Source organism: Anomaloglossus baeobatrachus, chromosome 2, assembly GCF_048569485.1.
Source record: "Anomaloglossus baeobatrachus isolate aAnoBae1 chromosome 2, aAnoBae1.hap1, whole genome shotgun sequence".
Classification (NCBI taxonomy): Eukaryota; Metazoa; Chordata; class Amphibia; order Anura; family Aromobatidae; genus Anomaloglossus; species Anomaloglossus baeobatrachus.
In genome coordinates this window covers 676471423-676491581 of record NC_134354.1, presented here as the reverse complement: position 1 = coordinate 676491581, position 20159 = coordinate 676471423, and the positions used below count along the sequence as shown (strand labels likewise).

Sequence of the window (20159 nt, the reverse complement as noted above, 5' to 3'; positions counted from 1 at the left end):
AGAATTTGAAATTTGGCAAAAATTTAGCAATTTTTAAACTTTGAAGTTTTATGCCCTTAAACCAGAGAGTTATGTCTCACAAAAATAATTAATAAATATTTCCCATGTCGGCTTTACTTTACTTTTACATCAGCATAATTTTTGAAACAATAGTTTTTTTTTGTGGTTGGGTAGTTAGAAGGGTTCAACGTTTATCAGCAATTTCTCATTTTTTTCCAACAAAATTTACAAAATCATTTTTTTTAGTGCCCAGGCTTTTAGAGGCCTAGGTGACAGAAAATACCCAAAAGTGACACCATTCTAAAAACTGCACCCCTCGAAAGTGCTCAAAAAAACATCCAAGAAGTTTTTTAACCCTTCAGGTGCGTCAATGAATGCAAAATGGAATGAAGAAATTAATACATTTACAGTTTAGCTAAAAATGTTTCTTTAGCCTCAATTTATTCACTTTTACAAGCGACAGTATGACAAAATGGACCCCAAAATTTGTTATCCACTTTCTTCTGAGCGTGCTGATACCTCACATGTGGTTATTTACCTCTGTTTGGACAAATGAAACGCCTCGGAACGGAAGCAGGAATATTTGAATTTTGGAAAGCAAAGTTAGCTAAAAAGATTGCCGCCACCATATCGCATATGTAGGGCCCTTTAAAGGGAACCGGTCAGGTGCAATATGCACCCAGAACAATGAGTAGTTATGGGTACATATTGCTAATCCCTGCCTAACCGTCCCTGTATACACTCGAATAGATGAAGAGATCTTTAGAAAAAGTATTTCTAAAGATTTTTTACCGTATGCTAACGAGCGAGGGGACTAGTCCCCTGGGCGTTCGTTCTCCTTGCTAGTCGGCTCTGTTAGCACGTCCCTGTGGGTGTGCTAATGAATATGCAGCGTCAGAGGATGATCTTACTCACCTTTCTGCAGCCATCACGTCCGACACTGGATTTCGGCTCAGTGCTATTTTCTCTATCATTTCATTGGGGGACACAGGACCATGGGTTATGCTGCTGTCACTAGGAGGCTGACACTAAGTAGACAGAAAAAGTTAGTTCCTCCCCAGCAGTATACACCCCGAGTCGGAGGCGGGCTCAATTCAGTTTTAGCTTAGTGTCGTAGGAGGCTGATATGAGCCGTCTCGGCCCCCCTCAGCCATTTGCTTTTTGCGCTTTTTTCGGCGCCGCTCATCGCTCTCAAGCCTGTCTTCTCGTTTCTGCAGGTATTTTCTTCTTCACTCATCCTCCGCAGCCCTGTGGATACCACTCCCCAGGGTCGCAGGGGCTTGAGATTTCGGGCCGTCTCCCCCGTCCCTCCCCGTGGTATCACTCCCGAGGTTGTGCGTGTGGGCAGGTTGTCGTGGGCACCCCTGATTCGCCCTGCGGTATCACCCCAAAGGGCGTACAGGGGCATACAGCAGGGATGGGACCTCAGCAGCACGTCTGAAATCCGATGGGGCCCGCATCTCTGCCTTCTCCTGCAGGGGGGCTCCTTACCCCCATCATGATGTCCACTTCCCTGCCTCAGCACGCTGCTCCCCCGGAGCCACCAGTCTTCCAGGACGGGGGCACTGCACACAGGCAGGGGCAGGGAGCCCTGCCTGCACTGCATCCATCTCTGGGCCGGCGCCGCCGAGGTCAGGTAGGACTGACCTTCTCCTACCTTCTTCTCCAGGCGGCTACAAAATTGAGGCCCCGGTCTCGGCCTACACTCTCTGCGCCCCAGCCACGTCTCAGCAGTCGGCGGCGCGCGCTGGCACAAAGGCAGAGCTCCCTCTCGGCGCTCCGGTCATCGCTGCTGCGCCACCACTGCTTGCAGGTACGGCCGCCTGTCTCTACCTCCCTGCGCGCTGGCAGCCCCAAAATTTAGGCCCCGGCTCCGGCCTTGTCTCCAGTGTCCCAGGCCCGCCCTTCACTGCAGTGCTATTGGTCGCCGTCCGTCCGTCTCCGCCCTCCGCTCTGCCCCAGGCATCACAGGGGGGGCGGTGGCTGTGTTTTTCCCGCTCTCCAGTCCCCTTCAGCGTCCATCTTCTAAAGAAAAAAAAAAAAGGGAAAGAAATAGGACTCCCGGTGTGCGGATTGCTGAGGCTGCAGCAACCGTTTATAACAGTAGAAACAAGCCTCAAAAGAGCCACAATCATACAGGGATTGCGTTTTTATCAGAGGTTGAGTTTATTATCATTATTTATATATATATATATATATATATATATATATATATATATATATATATATATATATATATATATATATATATATATATATATATATATATATATATATATATATATATATATATATATTGAATTGTACAGGTGCTATCGGGCAACTAGTTGGCATGATAGATACATACATATAGAAGGGAACGGCGGTTTTTACTGTCCACATATATTCCCAGAATATTATCTCAATAGAGTTAATGCATAGAATCCTCAGAGCTTTTAAAAAAAAAAAAAAAATATAAGGTAATTATTCCGGACCAGTAACGGTCAAGATTGCTATACCCTCAACTTTTGAATTCACCCAAATCATGTCAGTTTTAGTGATTACAGCCTCCGCAGCCCCTGACACTGCAGGTCCCAGTATCCCCCCCCCCCCCCGGCCGGCTGGTTAGCGCCCCTGTCTCAAGCCATAAATCCCCTCGCTGACGTCCTCGGGTCGGTGCGCATACGCTGCGTCCCTGGCCGACGCTCTGTCATACCTCCACAGGACTGGCGTAATCCCCTCGGGGAGTTTTCACCTTCATCCCCAGGTCCAGACGGCCGCTCCTCCGGAAGCCTTTCGACCTTTCGGGTGATGGCCCAGGCGTACCGCCTCTGCTGGATTCCAAGCAGGCGCCTGATGTTCGGCGCATGACGAATAGCCTGGTAGAAATGGTGAGTCAAGCCATAAAGGTACGGACAGCCCTTTTCTCTCCGTGCACACACACGGGGAGGTGAGTCCCGTGCCAGGGACCTTATCCACGGCTCGAAGCGCCCCCCCCCTGGTTTTTCCTTGATTCCCAGGTCCAAACTTCCGATCCACCGGAAGCCTTCCGACCCCTCTGGTGATGACCCAGGCGTATCACCTCTGCTGGATTCCGAGCAGGCGCCCGAGGTTCGGCGCATGACGATTAGCCTGGTAGAAACGGTGAGTCAGACCATAAGAGCACGGTGAGTCCTCTTCTCCTCTCTGAGCACACAGGTCTCCTTTAAGACTTTTCTGGCGGACCCATGATGTATTCAGTGGACATCCAGTAGTTCGCCGGGTTACTGCGTCATGGCAGACAACACCCAGACACGACGTTTACCAGCGGTAAGTCTTGTTATTGTCATTATCCCTTCCCCAAAGGGCTCCGGAGAGAAGGGGCATGCTCCCCTGTGATCGACCCGCCAGGGTTCCACCTGGCTTATCATCCCTAACGTGACGTCTCTCAGGGACTCCACGGACACCCTACGCAGCGGTCTACGTTCCATCTCTGCCGATTCAGAACTGGTTGACATCTTCGGTGAGTATCTTCTCAACACAGCCCTGGCGTCTGCCAGCGGCACGGTCTAAGCCTCTAGCAGCAGTGTGACCACCCGTTTAGCACTCTAACTCAAGATCTGGAATGCGGATGCGACCTCTATGGCTGGTCTCCCTTCCGCTCTTAGGGGAGCGTCCCTTCGGAAATGGGCTAGTCCAGTTGGTCCCCTAGGCCACCTGAGGGAAGAGATTCTTCCCCTACCCAACATCGGCCCAGACGCATGCGGGTGCGTCGCTCCACCGCTCGGTTCCAGTCCTGTCGCGCCTCAACCTTTCAAGGAGCCTCTATACCACCAATAGCTCATCCACCTTGCGAGGCAAGGGACCTCTTCCTTGCTTAAGGGTCGTTACAGGGATCATAGCGGCTGCCATGCCATCCTACACTCCAGAGCTATTATAGTCACTCCGCCCTGGGACGACCTGGTGAGTTCTTCCCTCAAGGGCTGTCGTCTGGGTGTGTAGATAGCCATCGTCGCCTTTTCGCTTCTAGAGTAGCTGATCTTTCAGGAAAGGTCTTCTCAGATCCCGCCCCGGCGGATCATCCCATTAGACACGGTATTCAATACCGTCCGAGGTCAGGTACTCCTCGCACAAGAGTGGTTCTCTTCCCTGCACCGAGGCCTCCGTACTCTCTGCCATCCGCACCCGTTTTTCCATCGGTCTTGGTATGCGAGTCCCTGGTCAGTTGTCGGCGGGGATATAGGCAGTACACTGTACCCAGTTGCATCCTCGGCCCTTTCAGCGGGCCCTGACGAAGAAGGGGGTCAAATCTCTCCTTGCTATGGACCGCTGGTCCCGTCTATATCGAATGACCGCCATTCCCTTCCTAAGTGGACCATTCTTCGCAACCTCCCTGGGGAGAGTCCCTTCTCTTCTTCTTCTTCTCTGTAGGATAGTGTCCACCGTCACCGATCTCCAAGACAGGGGTGTCCAACAGCTTTGTGCTGCAGGAATGGAGAGGCACACCCCAGAGTATTGTCTCCCTATCAACATTCCGGAATTGAGCCATATGGCTAGCCCGGCTACGATTTCAGCACCGTGTACTGGGTTGTCCAGTTAGATTCCAGTCTGACCATGCCGCAGTGGTAGCATGCATCATCCACCAGGAAGACACAAGGCGTATCATGGCAATGGATGAAGTCAAGAGGACCTTGCACTGGGCCGGATCTCTTCGCGCTCTAATCTCGGCAGTGCACATCCCTAGTGTGGACAATGGAACGGCTCTCTTTTCTCGGCAGGGATGGCCCCGCGTCAGGCAGACGGTTCCTCAACAGAGAAGTCCCCAGCCAGATTTTCGGCGAAGGAAAACTCCGGTCGGGCACCCAATGGCCTCCAGATTCAACTCAGGTCCACGGTTCATCGAGTGGTGCTACCTCCACTTGGCCTAGGTGTCGACGCACTCGCCCTGTCGTGGAGCCAGTTCAGGCTCCCGTGCATCTTCCCTCTGCTTCCCAGGATTTCAAGGTTTCTCCAAAGAATCAAGGCAGAAGGTGGCGCCAGAGTGGCCCGGGCGAGCATAGTTTACACAACTCACTCAGCTCCTCACAGTTGCCCCGTGGCACCTTCCAGACCCTCCAGATCTTCCGTGTAGGGGCCCTCTCTTCCACCAAGTCTCAAAGGTCCTTAATTTGACGACCTTACTAGTGGATCCTGGCTACTGGAAGACAGGCCTTTCGACAGGAGCGATACACACAATGTTTAAGGCCGGACAGCCAGTTTTCATCGAGAATCTGTTTCCACACGGGGAGAGTTCCCCCGGTGGTGTAAGGAGCGCATCTGCTCTTCTCTTTGCTGCTTCTCCCTTCCGTCATTGCTGGCATTTTTGCAGTCAGGTCTGGATGCGGGTCTCTCGCGCGTCCCTTTTAAGGGCCAAGTGTCTGCTCTATCAATTCGGTTTCAGAAGCCTCTCGCTTCTCGTCTGCCAAATCAGGACTTTCACCCAAGAAGTCACCCATCTGACTCTACTGTATCGTCATCCACTAGAGACGTGGGACCTAGATCTGGCGAGGGGTTCGCTTCAGGGTATCCTGTTTTTTCTTTCCTAGTTTCCTTCGGTTCTCACCTGTTTTGGAAGGTGGGTTCCTCATTGCCATCACGTTTTTTACGAAGGGCATCAGGACGGGCAGTCCTCTCTGGTCGTTTTCTCCTCCTTTTTCTGGGCCTCCACCTGCACAGGGGGGGGTGCTCCGACCAGACCCCGCCTTCGGTCCGGGGCTGTCTCGCCGTTCCACCTAGATAGGAGATTGGGTTTCGGTCATTCTGTCCTAGTCCTTCTCTCAGCCTGAAAGGGGCCTTGTTTACTCTGGCCCTGGTACGAGCTCTCAGTTTTTTGTTATGTCCTTAGGACCGCACCTTTCGGTGACACAGACAGTCAGTTCATGCCGGCGCCCAAGGCTAAGATTGCCACATGGTTCCAATTCCGCTAGAGTTGAGGCCTACCGCAAGAAGAACGGATCCCCGCCGCGGACAGTGAAGGCGCACTATACCCATGCAACGGGAGCATCTTGGTCGATTAGACTTCGGACGTCGACCGGCCAGGTCCGCGAGGTCGCCTCCTGGTCTAGTCTGCATACCTGTACTAGGTCCTACCATGATCACACCCAGGTATCGGCAGAGACCAGTCTTGGTGTAGGTTTTTACGGGCGGCGGTAGCACACCTGTAACAAGATAGGTACTGGCAGGTCTGGGTCAAGCCCGACAGGGGGAAGATGTTTCCTACCTATCTCCGGTGCTTGCTCTTTTCCCACCCAGGGACTGCTTTTGAACGTCCCATGGTCCTGTGTCCCCCAATGAAACGATAGAGAAAGAAGGATTTTTGTGTACTCACCGTAAAATCTTTCTCCGAGTCTTCAGTGGGGGACACAGCACCCACCCTGTTTTGTCTTGTGTTACATATTGCCTGCCTATTGCCTCAGTGGTCCATATTTCCAGGCCACTTGTCGCACGGCGACTCGGTTATAATTTTTACTGTGACTTATCTATGGGTCTTTGTTTTGGTTCTCCTCCTACTGCTTGTGCATTAAACTGAATTGAGCCCGCCTCCGGCTCGGGGTGTATACTGCTGGGGAGGAGCTAACTTTTTCTGTCTACTTAGTGTCAGCCTCCTAGTGACAGCAGCATAACCCATGGTCCTGTGTCCCCCAATGAAGACTCAGAGAAAGAGATTTTACGGTGAGTACACAAAAATCCTTCTTTTGATAGCCAGCTAGGGTAAAGCAGACAGCTGTAGACCACAGCTGGCAGCTTTACTTTGGCTGGTAATCCAAATCAGAGAGCATCCAATACTGTTACTTTTTTTTTAAAAAAAAAAAAAAAAAAGAAAGAAAAGGCACCCCCACCCACCCCACAAATTAGATCACCAGCCAAGGTAAAGCAGACGGCTGCGGCCTGATATTCTCAGGCTGGGGATGCCCATTGTTATTGGGTTGTTCCCAGCCTAAAAATAGCAGCCACTCCAGAAGTGGTGCATCCATTAGAAACGCCAGTTCTGGCACTTTGCCCCGTCTCATCCCATTGCCCTGGTTCAGTGGTAAACATGGTAATATGAGGAGTTGAGGTCAGCTGTAGTAATGTTGGGGCGTCTATCAGATATCTGACATTACTAACCCAGTGAGTAAGAAAAAAAAAATAGACAAAAAAAAAATTATTTGAAAAAACACTCCCCAACACATTCCCTCTTACACCAATTTATTAAAACAAATAAGGCACTCCATGTGAGGAGTGTGCCTGCCGTGACCTCAGTGAGATTACTGTGCGCACACTTCCCAGATCACACCGGGCCAGAGTGAACTGCAGTAACCTCAGTGACGTCACCGTGACTCGATGTAACTTAGGAACAAACATTAACTGATCGTGTTCTTTCCATGATATACTGCACATGACCTGTAGATTCAGCCAATTTGTATCAGTTTTGATATATACAGTATGTTTGTTTTAAAACAATTTTTTTTCAGATACTGACTTGTATAGCTGCTGAGTTTGAGAATCGGTGAGCTTGTAGGGAGGGAAGTGATGATGCCTGGTTAATTTTCTTCGCTTTTTTTTTTTTTCTATTGCAGTAACTTTTGCACCCTGACCACAGTTAAAGTCCACAACATTGTCGTCTTTGTGCGGTATGTAGAATTTTTTTTTCTTACTTTTGCATACTTTTAGAATTTATGTAATGGTTATACAAGTGCATCTCAATAAATTAAGACATCATCAAAAAGTAAATTTATTGCAGTTATTCAATACAAAAAAGGAAATGCATATATTGTATAGAGTCATTAAACACTTGGAAGAGATCACTCTGTGTGTTGATGAATATGGCTTACAGCCAGTGAAAACCCAAAAGTCAAGAAAATTAGAATAATTACCACAAAACACTTGTAAACACTTACGAAGCCTTTACAAGTAGTCCCTGTAAAATAGGCTACACAGTCGGGAGGAAGACTCCTGACTTGACAGATGTCCAGAAGGCAGTCACTGACACAATCCACAAGGAGGGTAAGCCACAAAAGGTCATTGCTAAAGAAGCTGGCTGTTCAGAGTGCTGTGTTCAAGTATATTAATGGAAAGTTGAGTGGAAGGAAAAAGTGTGGTAGCAAAAGGTACACAAGCAACCGGGATGACCGCAACCTTGATAGGATTGTTAAGAAAAAGCCAAAAATTTGTGGGAGGTTCACAAGGAGTGGACGGCTGCTGGAGTCAGTGCTTCAAGAGCCACCACTCACAGACGTATCCAGGACATGGACTACAAGTGTCGCATTCCTTGTGTCAAGCTATTCATGACCAATAGACAAAGCCAGAAGCGTCTTACCTGGGCCAAGGAGAAAAAGACCTGGACTGTTGCTCAGTGGTCCAAGGTGGTGTTTTCAGATGAAAGTAAATTTTGCATTTCATTTGGAAATCGCGGTCCCAGAGTCTGTAGGAAGAGTGGAGAGGCCACAATCCAAGCTGCTTGAGGTCCAGTGTGAAGTTTCCACAATCAGTGATGGTTTGGGGAGCTATGTCATCTGCTGGTGTAGGTCCACTGTGTTTTATCAAGACCAAAGTCAGCACAGCCGTTAACTAGGAAATGTTTGAGGACTTCATGCTTCCCTCTGCTGACAAGCTTTTTGGAGATGGAAATTTCATTTTCCAGCAGGACGTGTCACCTGTCCACACTGCTAAAAGTACCAATACCTGGTTTAATAACTACAGTATCACTGGGCTTGATTGACAGCAAACTCCCCTGACCTAAACCCCATAGAGAATCAAGAGGAAGATGAGAGACACCAGACCCAACAATGCAGAAGAGCTGAAGGCTGCTATAAAAGCAACCTGGGCTTCCATAACACCTCAGCAGTGCCACAGGCTGATCGCCTCCATGCCACACCGCATTGATGCAGTAATTCATGCAAAAGGAGCCCCGACCAAGTATTGAGGCATTTAGTGTACAGACTTTTCAGGAGGCGCCAACATTTCTGAGTTAATAATTTTTTCAGTTGGTCTTATATAATATTCTAATTATCTGAGATAATGACTTTTGGGTTTTCATTGTCTGTAAGCCATAATCATCAACATTAAACACTTGAAATAGATCACTCTGTGAGTAATGACTCTATATAATATATAGGAATAGATTACTCTGTGAATAATGACTCTATATAATATATGTGCTTCCTTTTTTGTATTGAATCACGGAGATTAACTTTTCGATGATCTAATTTATTGTTGAACCTGTATTTCTAAAGTTTGAAGATTTCTTGTAAATTATCAAAATGTCTACTACCATATTTCTTATATAATTAGTCTTCTATTTGATAGCTATTTGTCTCCGTGTTCTTTTTATTTATATATTTTTTTTTTTGCGCTTGCAGATTATTATATGGCTTTATTTAACCTCTTAATGACCGCGGGCAGTAATAAGTTTTAGCGGTCATAGAGTTACTGCCTGCAGTCTGCCACCGGCAGCATGCAGCGATCGGCGCACATCTCAGATGATTTTTACAGCTCAGATGTGTGCCTGCCAGGCACAAGCAGAATCGCTATCTGCCCATGCTGTTTAACCCCTTAAATGGCACTGCCAATATGTGACCGCGCCAATATAATGGCATCGGCGGTAAACGTTTACCAGCCGGTACCGGAAGTCACGTGATGTGATCTCTTGAATTACGGTGGTTGTCATGATAGCACAGGGTCATGGTTGACTCCTGTAGCTCACATTACTTTCGGTTTCAGCCAGCCCAGAGCTTGGTGAGGCAGAAAATGAGCATATCTGCTGTTTATAGCTGTGATCAGCAGATATGGCAGAGCGATCAGATTGCTGATCCATATAGCCCACTAGGGGGACTGGTAAAATAAAAATAAATAGTTAAAAAGAAAAGTTTAAAAAAAAAAAAAATTCAAATCACCCCCCTTTCTTTGTCGCTCCATTGGGAGACCCAGACAATTGGGTGTATAGCTTTTGCCTCCGGAGGCCACACAAAGTATTACACTTTAAAAAGTGTAACCCCTCCCCTCTGCCTATACACCCTCCCGTGCATCACGGGCTCCTCAGTTTTATGCTTTGTGTGGAAGGAGGCACACATCCACTCATCTTCTCATTTTAGTTATATCGGTTGGAAGAAAAGTGGGCCCCCACGGGGCCCCCGGCATGTTCCCTTCTCACCCCACTTTGTCGGCGGTGCTGTTAAGGTTGAGGTACCCGTTGTGGGTACAAAGGCAGGAGCCTCATGCCGTCTCCTTCACCATCCCTTACCGGCTCTGGGAGAAGTGGGATCCTCAGCGGTCATCCAGTCACTGGGACCGTGCTCCCTCCGCAGCCCCTGGGGGAAGCTGTCGGACAGGAGTTTGTTTATCCTCAGGGACCGGGCCCTGCATCACTAAGGTACTCTGTACCCCCATGGGGGATGTGCATGGAGCGCCTACATCCCGGACGCTGCAGCAGCTGCTTATTTGTGACGGCCGGCGGACTTCTGCGCCGACCGCGCCTGTTTGTCGGCCGCGGTATTAAATTTAGTCCCCGGCTTCAATTGCGGCCTAGTTGACAAACTCCCGCCCCCGGGCCTGTCTATCAGGGATAAGGGCGGGACTGCCGGCCTGACGTCGGCTGTGAGGGCCAGGGCATCCTGTATGTTCCTCCCCCCCTCACTGATCACTGTGGGGACTCCAGATTCCCGCACTTTTTCTAACGCCGCCCCCGGCTTCTCTCCTCCCCTGAGAGCTCCGGCAGCCATTTCTTTGGCATTCTGCCTGTGGAAGTTTTCCTGGAAAGAGCTCTGCAACGCTGGGAGACCTAAGGCAGGGAATCTGGAGGGGACACACTCCACTTTTTAGCGGTCGGTAAGCCACACCGGTCACCCGGTGCTGGTCCCCTCAGGGTGCCGGAATAGATACCATATATATTTATATATTTCTGTTCGGTCGGGCTGTATACCCTCCCCATATACCCTCAGTGATCACTCTCCTAGGAGACAACAGCATGTCGTCCACAAGGAGCAAGGGGGCCAAGACACAGGGTTATTTTGCGACCTGTACCTCTTGTGCGGCTAAGTTACCTGCAGGTTCCACCTACCCTCACTGTGAGCAATGCTCAACCCCTGTTTTGCTTCCACAACCAGAGCCTCGGTCACTAGTGGGGCCCCTCGGCTCAGGTAGAATCCGTTGCTCTCCCTGTCCAGGCGGCAGGGACAGAGTTTGCAGTTTTTGCTGAAAAACTCTGAGTCACTCTCACATTCCATGGCTCAGTCTATGGACAAATGGTCTGCCAAGCTGCTTGAAGCCTTGCAGTCCAGACCGGTCCCTACACAGGCCCCGGGCCCTGTTGGATCTTCACCCCCAGGCCCCTCTCTGCCCGCGCCGCAGCACGTTCCCAGGGGGGGCCCTAGGTCTCACGCGGAGGACTCCGGCCCGGACCACAGTCCCAGACCGGCTAAGCAGGCACGCTGGGAATCTTCCCCGACTTCTTCACGCTGCTCAGGTTCCCAGCGTGAGGACTCTCTGGAGGACGAGGCGGACGTCGCAGCTCAGGGCTCTGACACTGACGTTGCCCTCAATCTTGATACACCTGACGGGGACGCTATAGTAAATGATCTTATCTCGTCCATCAACCAGGTGTTAGATATCTCTCCCCCACTGCCACCTGTAGAGGAGTCAACTTCTCAGCAGGAGAAACACCAGTTTCGGTTCCCTAAACATACACGGAGTGCGTTTTTCGATCACTCTAACTTCAGAGATGCTGTCCAGAAGCCCAGAGCGGTTCCGGACAAGCCCTTTACTAAGCGCTTTACTGACACACGTTACCCCTTCCCTCCTGACGTTGTCAAGGGTTGGGCTCAATGTCCCAAGGTGGATCCCCCAGTCTCTAGATTGGCGGCTATATCTGTGGTATCGGTTGCAGATGGATCATCGCTAAAGGATGCCACTGACAGGCAGATGGAGCTCCTGATGAAATCCATCTATGAAGCCACGGGGGCGTCTTTTGCCCCGGCCTTTGCAGCCGTGTGGGCACTACAAGCTATCTCAGCTTGTCTGGCTGAGATTAATGCGGTTACACGTAATTCTGCTCCGCAGGTTACGTCTTTGACTTCCCAGGCGTCAGTTTTTTCTTCCTATGCCATGAACGCAGTTTTAGACTCTGCTAGCCGTACAGCGGTGGCATCCGCTAACTCTGTGGCAGTCCGCAGGGCCATGTGGCTGCGCGAATGGAAGGCAGACTCGGCTTCCAAGAGGTTCTTAACCGGTTTGCCGTTTACTGGCGACCGATTGTTTGGCGAACGATTGGATGAGATTATTAAGCAATCTAAGGGAAAGGACTCCTCCTTGCCCCAGTCTAAGCCAAAGAGACCTCAGCAACGACAGATACAATCGAGGTTTCGGTCCTTTCGTCCCTCCGCCAAGCCCCAATCCTCTTCGTCCAGCAGGCCGGAGAAGGGCCAGAGGAACTCCTATGCGTGGCGGGCTAAGTCACGCCCCCAAAAGGCCGCAGGAGGCACTGCTTCCAAGGCGGCCTCCTCATGACTCTCGGCATCCCCGAACCGCATCCTCGGTCGGTGGCAGGCTCTCCCGCTTTTGCGACGCCTGGTGGCCACATGTTCAAGACCGATGGGTGAGAGACATTCTGTCTCACGGTTACAGGATAGAGTTCAGCTCTCGTCCTCCGACTCGTTTCTTCAGAACATCTCCGCCCCCCGAGCGAGCCGATGCACTTTTTCAGGCGGTGAACGCTCTGAAAACAGAAGAAGTTGTGATCCCTGTCCCCCCCCCCAGGAACATGGTCGCGGCTTTTACTCCAACTTGTTTGTGGTGCCAAAGAAGGACGGCTCGTTCCGTCCCGTTCTGGACCTCAAACTACTCAACAGACATGTGAGCACCAGACGGTTTCGGATGGAATCTCTCCGCTCTGTCATCGCTTCAATGTCACAAGGAGACTTCCTAGCATCGATCGACATCAAGGATGCTTATCTCCATGTGCCGATCGCACCCGAACATCAACGCTTTTTGCGCTTCGCCATCAGGGACGAACACCTTCAGTTCGTGGCATTGCCTTTCGGCCTGGCGACAGCCCCACGGGTGTTCACCAAGGTCATGGCATCTGTTGTGGCGGTCCTACACTCTCAGGGCCACTCGGTGATTCCCTACTTAGACGATCTCCTGGTCAGGGCACCCTCTCAGTTGGCGTGTCAAAACAGCCTCTCCGTCGCTCTGGCGACTCTCCAGCAGTTCGGTTGGATAATCAACTTCCCAAAAACCCAGTTGACACCGACCCAATCACTGACGTACCTTGGAATGGAGTTTCATACTCAGTCAGCGGTAGTCATGCTACCGCGGGACAAACAGCTTTCTCTGCAGGCAGGGGTGCAATCTCTTCTTCGGGGTTAGTCACACCCCTTGAGGCGCCTCATGCACTTCCTGGGGAAGATGGTGGCAGCGATGGAGGCAGTGCCGTTTGCGCAATTCCATCTGCGGCCACTCCAGTGGGAAATTCTCCGAAAATGGGACAGGAGGTCGACTTCACTCGACAGGAACGTCTCTCTTTCCCTTGCAACCAAGACGTCACTTCAGTGTGGCTCCTTCCCAACTCTCTGTCGCAGGGGAAATCCTTCCTACCCCCCACCTGGGCTGTGGTCACGACGGACGCGAGCCTGTCAGGGTGGGGGGCGGTTTTTCTCCACCACAGGGCTCAGGGAACCTGGACTCCGATAGTCATCCCTTCAGATCAATATTCTGGAGATAAGGGCAGTGTATCTAGCCCTATTGGCCTTTCATCGGTGGCTGGAGGGCAGGCAGATCCGAATCCAGTCGGACAACGCCACGGCCGTCGCTTACATCAACCACCAAGGCGGCACTCGCAGTCGTCAAGCCTTCCAGGAAGTCCGACGAATTCTGCAGTGGGTGGAAGCCACAGCCTCCACGATCTCTGCAGTGTACATCCCGGGCGTAGAAAACTGGGAAGCAGATTTTCTCAGCCGACAGGGCATGGACGCGGGGGAATGGTCTCTTCACCCAGACGTGTTTCAAGAGATCTGTCGCCGCTGGGGGACGCCGGACGTCGATCTCATGGCGTCACGTCACAACAACAAAGTCCCGGCATTCATGGCCCGGTCTCAAGATCACAGAGCTCTGGCGGCGGACGCATTAATTCAGGATTGGTCGCAGTTTCGACTTCCCTATGTGTTTCCTCCTCTGGCGATGCTCCCCAGAGTGTTGCGAAAAATCAGGTCCGACTGTCATCGCGCCATTCTCGTCGCCCCAGATTGGCCGAGGCGGTCGTGGTACCCGGATCTGTGGCATCTCACGGTGGGTCAACCGTGGGCGCTCCCAGACCGCCCAGACTTGCTGTCTCAAGGGCCGTTTTTCCATCTGAATTCTGCGGCCCTCAACCTGACTGTGTGGCCATTGAGTCCTGGCTCCTAGTGTCCTCAGGGTTATCTCAAGATGTCATTGCCACTATGAGACAGGCCAGGAAACCAACGTCCGCCAAGATCTATCACAGATCTTGGAGGATCTTCTTGTCCTGGTGCTCTGACAAGGGTTTTACGCCCTGGCCCTTTGCCTTACCCACTTTTCTTTCATTCCTTCAATCCGGAATGGACAAGGGTTTGTCTCTCGGCTCTCTTAAGGGCCAAGTATCGGCGCTTTCCGTATTTTTTCAAAAGCGTCTAGCCAGACTTCCGCAGGTCCGCACGTTCCTGCAGGGAGTTTGCCACATAGTCCCACCTTACAAGCGTCCACTGGAACCCTGGGACCTCAATAGGGTGCTAACGGCTCTTCAGAAGCCACCTTTCGAGCCGCTGCGGGAAGTTTCTTTATCACGTCTTTCGCAAAAGGTGGCATTTCTAGTGGCAGTTACATCGCTCCGTAGAGTGTCGGAGCTGGCAGCGCTGTCATGCAAAGCCCCCTTCCTGGTTTTTCACCAGGATAAGGTGGTTCTACGTCCGGTACCGGAATTTCTCCCTAAGGTGGTATCCCCTTTTCATCTCAATCAGGATATCTCCTTACCTTCATTTTACCCTCATCCAGTTCACCAATGTGAAAAGGATTTGCACTCATTAGATTTAGTGACAGCACTCCGGCTCTACGTGTCTCGCACGGCGCCCCTGCGCCGTTCAGATGCCCTCTTTGTCCTTATCGCTGGCCAGCGTAAGGGTTCGCAGGCTTCCAAGTCAACCTTGGCTCGATGGATCAAGGAACCGATTCTTGAATCCTACCGTTCTTCTGGGCTTCCACTTCCTTCAGGGTTGAAAGCCCATTCTACCAGAGCCGTGGGTGCGTCCTGGGCACTGCGGCACCGGGCTACGGCTCAGCAGGTGTGTCAGGCAGCTACCTGGTCTAGTCTGCACACTTTCACGAAACACTATCAGGTGCATGCCTATGCTTCGGCAGATGCCAGTCTAGGTAGGCGAGTCCTTAAGGCGGCGGTTGCCCACCTGTAAGAGGGGGTCGTTTTTCGGCTCTTTTTATCGAGGTATTCTTTTATCCACCCAGGGACTGCTTTTGGACGTCCCAATTGTCTGGGTCTCCCAATGGAGCGACAAAGAAGAAGGGAATTTTGTTTACTTACCGTAAATTCCTTTTCTTCTAGCTCCTATTGGGAGACCCAGCACCCGCCCCTGCTCCCTTTGGGCTGTTGTTCTTTTGTGTACACATGTTGTTCATGTTGAATTGTTCTTTTGGTTCATGGTTTCAGTTCTCCGAACATCCTTCGGATTGAATTTACCTTAGACCAATTTATAAGTTTCCTCCTTCCTGCTTTTGCACCAAAACTGAGGAGCCCGTGATGCACGGGAGGGTGTATAGGCAGAGGGGAGGGGTTACACTTTTTAAAGTGTAATACTTTGTGTGGCCTCCGGAGGCAGAAGCTATACACCCAATTGTCTGGGTCTCCCAATAGGAGCTAGAAGAAAAGGAATTTACGGTAAGTAAACAAAATTCCCTTCTTTGCCCCATTGAAAATTAAAGAGTTAAAAAAATAAAAAATATACACATTTGGTAGCGCCGCGTTTACAAATGCTCGATCTATCAAAATATAAAATCAATTAATCTGATTGGTAAACAGCGTAGCGGCAAAAAAATCCAAACGCCAAAATTACGTGTTTTTTTGTTTTTTTTTTTCTTTTTTTGGTCGCCACAAATTTTGCACTAAATGCAATCACAGGCGATCAAACTTAGCATCTGTGCAAAAATGGTACCATTAAAAACGTTAGGTTGAGGCGCAAAAAATAAGCCATCACTAAGCCGTAGATCCCGAAAAATGAGAACGCTACGGGTCACGGAATATAGCATAAAATGTGCGTCACTTTTCTTTATCGTTCCTTTGGGAGACCCAGACCATGGGTGTTTAGCTTCTGCCTCCGGAGGACACACAAAGTACTACACTAAAAAGTGTAGCTCCTCCCTCTGAGCTTACACACCCTCTGGTAGCCAGTCCTAGCCAGTTTATTGCTTTGTGTCAGGAGGCATACATCCACACATGCATTCTCATCTGATTTGTTTGACTTTTGGAAAGAGTTTGAAGAAAAGCGGGTCCATGTCTGCACTCCCGGCATGTCCCTTCTCACCCCACTGTGTCGGCGGTGTTGTTAAGGTTGATTTACAAGGCTGCAGCCTTACATGCCGCGCTCCTTCACCATCCCTTCTGGGCTCTGGCTTGAAGTGGGAGCCAGCACGGTCTCCATGCCTGGCAGGAGTCCGGTCTCCATCCACAGCCCCTTGAGGATTCTGTTGGACCGGAGCACTCATCCCCCGGGACATGGCCCTGCGTCTCAGCAGCTAAGTACCTGAGACGTTTATGTTGGGGGTCCCGGTTCTTTATTGTAAGGGGAGAGTATGCTGTATGTGATTGTTTTAACTTTTCCGGCGGGTTCTCTAGTTTTTGCCTGAGAACCGCGCCGATGGTGCCTGGTTGTCGGCCTCGCCGCTTAAATTTAGGCCCTGGCTTCACCGGAGGCCTAGTTTCATTTTCCTGCCCTCGCATGTCACTCATGCAGAGGGACAGGTTCGGCTCCTCCCGGCGGCCGTTCTACACAGGGCAGGGACACTCCCCACGGCTGGGGCGTCTCTCCTTCCCTGCAGGTCTCTATAGCCCTCCAGTTCCCGCTCTTTTATAGGAACGCCCTCTTCTCAGGCAGAGTTCACTCTGCTCTGGGACATCCTCCATTCTGCATCTCTGCTGAGGTGCTGCGACTGGGGGACCGGGCTTCGGGATCTGCAGGGCACACAACACCGCGCTCAGCGGTCTGGTAAGCCACAGCCGGTCTCCGGTTGTGGACCTCTGTATATTCTCCCTGGGGTTCATTCTCTGCAAAGCCCCCACTCCAGCAGCATGTCTCACACAAGGAGCAAGGCTCCAAGGCTTGATTCTGCATGCACTGCATGTAAGCTCCTGCTGCCTGAGCCGAGCACCTATCCACATTGTGATGTCTGCTCTAACTTGGCGGTGCCACAGCCTGGAGTCTCACCCCCAGTGGTCTCTCAGGCTGCTGCTGCACTTGTGACTGAACCCCCGGCCTGGGTAGAGTCCTTTTCTAGGTCCATATCCCAGTCATTTGCTGAGTCCATGGGGCTTTTGTCCAGGACTTTGATGAATATAAATCAGCCCCCCTCACAGGGTGCTTCTAATACTCTTGACAGAGGACTCCTATCCTCTGACCTCCGTCCATCGGAGCTCACAGAGGATTCATCATCTGATCCCAGACCCCGTCCTTCTAAGAGAAGACGTAGGGTTTGCTCCCCCTCCCCATCCCACGGCTCTGCCTCAAGAGCTGACTCTCAAGATGAGGAGGATGCCCTCACTGGGGGCTCGGAGGCTATGTATCCCATCGATTTCTCTGAGGGTGACTCAGATCTTAGTGATTTGATTGCTTCTATTATTCTGTGCTGGATCTCAATCCGCCAGTGTAAGAGGAGCAACTCTCTTTGGCAGAAAAACATCAGTTTACCTCGCCTAAGAGAGTGAAGAGTGTGTTCTTTAACCACTCCAGTTTTCAGACCGCTGTGACCAAACCCAGGGCCTGCCCTGACAAACGCTTTCCAAAGCGTGGTTCTGATGACCGGTTTCCATTTCCACCTGAGGTGGTCAAGGAGTGGTCTCACTCCCCAAAAGTAGACCCTCCGGTGTCTAGGCTGTCAGCCCGGACCGTTGTGTCGGTGGCTGACGGCACCTCACTTAAGGATTCCACTGACCGTCAGATTGACCTTCTGGCCAAATCTGTGTATGAAGCTGCGGGGGCCGCGTTTTCCCCGACTTTTGCAACAGTGTGGGCTCTCAAAGCCATCTCTGCTTCTCTAGAGGAGATGCATTCCCTCACCAAGGAATCTATGCCTGAGATGGTTACCTTAACTGCTCAGGCTTCAGCTTTTTCATCCTATGCCATGTCTGCCATGCTAGAGGCTGCTCACCGCACTGCGGTGACTTCAGCTAATTCTCTTGTTATCCGCAGGATTTTGTGGCTTCGAGAGTGGAAGGCAGATGCTTCTTCCAAGAAGTTTCTTGGTGGGCTTCCTTTTGCTGGTTCACGGCTGTTTGGTGAACAGCTGGATGAAATCATTAAAGAAGCTACTGGCGGGAAGAGTACTTTCATGCCACAAACCAAGACCAGGAAACCCGCCCAGGGTAGGAATCAATCGAGGTTTCGTTCCTTTCGTTCCTCCAACTGGTCATCCTCTAAGCCTTCCGCCTCGTCCGCTAACTCAGCCAAGGATCAGAAATCCAATTGGCGCCCAAAAGTGCATCCGCAGAAGACCGCAGGAGGTTCTGCCACTAAGGCAGCTTCCTCATGACTCTCGGCCCGCTCCAGCCACGTCCTTAGTCGGTGGCAGGCTCTCCCACTTTGGCGACGCTTGGTTAAAGCAAGTCTCCCATCAGTGGGTGAGAGTCATCATATCTCACGGCTACAGGATAGAATTCTCTTCCAGCCCTCCAAACAGATTTTTTTCTCTCAACTCCCCCCTGCTCCAAGGCCGCCGCCTTCTCGCAGGCCGTGGCGTCCTTGCAGGCAAACGGAGTGATCGATTGTCCCAGTTCCCGCTCAGGAACAGTTCAGAGGTTTTTACTCAAATCTCTTCCTAGTTCCAAAAAAGGACGGTACCTTCCGGCCCATCCTGGATCTCAAGCTTCTCAACAAGCATGTCCGGGTGCGGCATTTTCGCATGGAGTCTCTGCGATCAGTCATTGCCTCTATGACCCAAGGGGAGTTCCTGGCGTCCATAGACATCAGAGATGCCTATCTACATGTGCCAATCGCAGTGTCACATCAGCGTTGGTTACGTTTTGCGATAGGAGAGGATCATTTCCAATTCGTGGCTCTCCCCTTCGGGTTAGCCACGGCCCCTCGGGTATTCACCAAGGTCATGGCGGCAGTGATTGCGGTCCTGCACCTCCAGGGGTTAGCAGTGCTTCCTTATCTGGACGACCTTCTGGTCAAGGGTACATCCAGCGCAGACTGTCAGCGGAGTGTTTCGCTCACTCTCGCCACCCTAGCCCAATTCGGGTGGATTGTCAATCTTCCCAAATCCACTCTGACTCCGACCCAGAGTCTCACGTACCTAGGGATGCAGTTCGAGACTTTGCCGGCACTTGTGAAGTTGCCCTTAGACAAACAGCTGTCACTCCGGTTGGCGGTGCGCTCTCTCCTGAGGCCCCGCCGTTATACCCTCAGGCGTCTGATGCAGGTGCTGGGTCAAATGGTGGCCTCCATGGAGGCGGTTCCCTTTGCCTAGTTCCATCTGCGTCCTCTGCAGCTGGACATTCTCCGCTGTTGGGACAAGCGGCCTTCCTCCTTACAGAGGTTAGTGGCTCTGTCGCCACGGACCAGGAGCTCTCTTCAGTGGTGACTTCGACCCCTCTCCCTGTCCCAAGGGCACTCCTTCCTGACTCCGTCCTGGGTGATTCTCACCACGGATGTCAGCCTATCCGGCTGGGGAGCGGTACATCTCCACCACAGAGCACAGGGCACTTGGACTCCGTCCGAGTCAGCCCTTTCAATCAATGTGCTGGAAACCAGAGCTGTGCTTCTTGCTCTCCTAGCCTTTCACCACCTGTTGGCGGGCAGGCACATTCGAGTCCAGTCAGACAACGCGACAGCGGTTGCCTACATAAATCACCAAGGCGGGACACGCAGCCGCCTGGCAATGTTGGAGGTCCAACGCATTCTTCAATGGGCGGAGGACTCCAAGTCCACCATATCCGCAGTCCACAT

General features: G+C 51.3%; 1 protein-coding gene across 1 annotated transcript in view; it reads left to right on the top strand.

The window, feature by feature from the left end:
* The window catches only part of TMEM106C (transmembrane protein 106C), a 73100-nt gene that overhangs the window by 39763 nt on the left and 13178 nt on the right, over positions 1 to 20159 (top strand). Inside the window, exon 7 of the mRNA XM_075337154.1 lies at positions 7557 to 7610. Coding sequence (XP_075193269.1) covers positions 7557 to 7610 — 54 coding nt within the window. The remainder of the gene's footprint in view (positions 1 to 7556; positions 7611 to 20159) is intronic.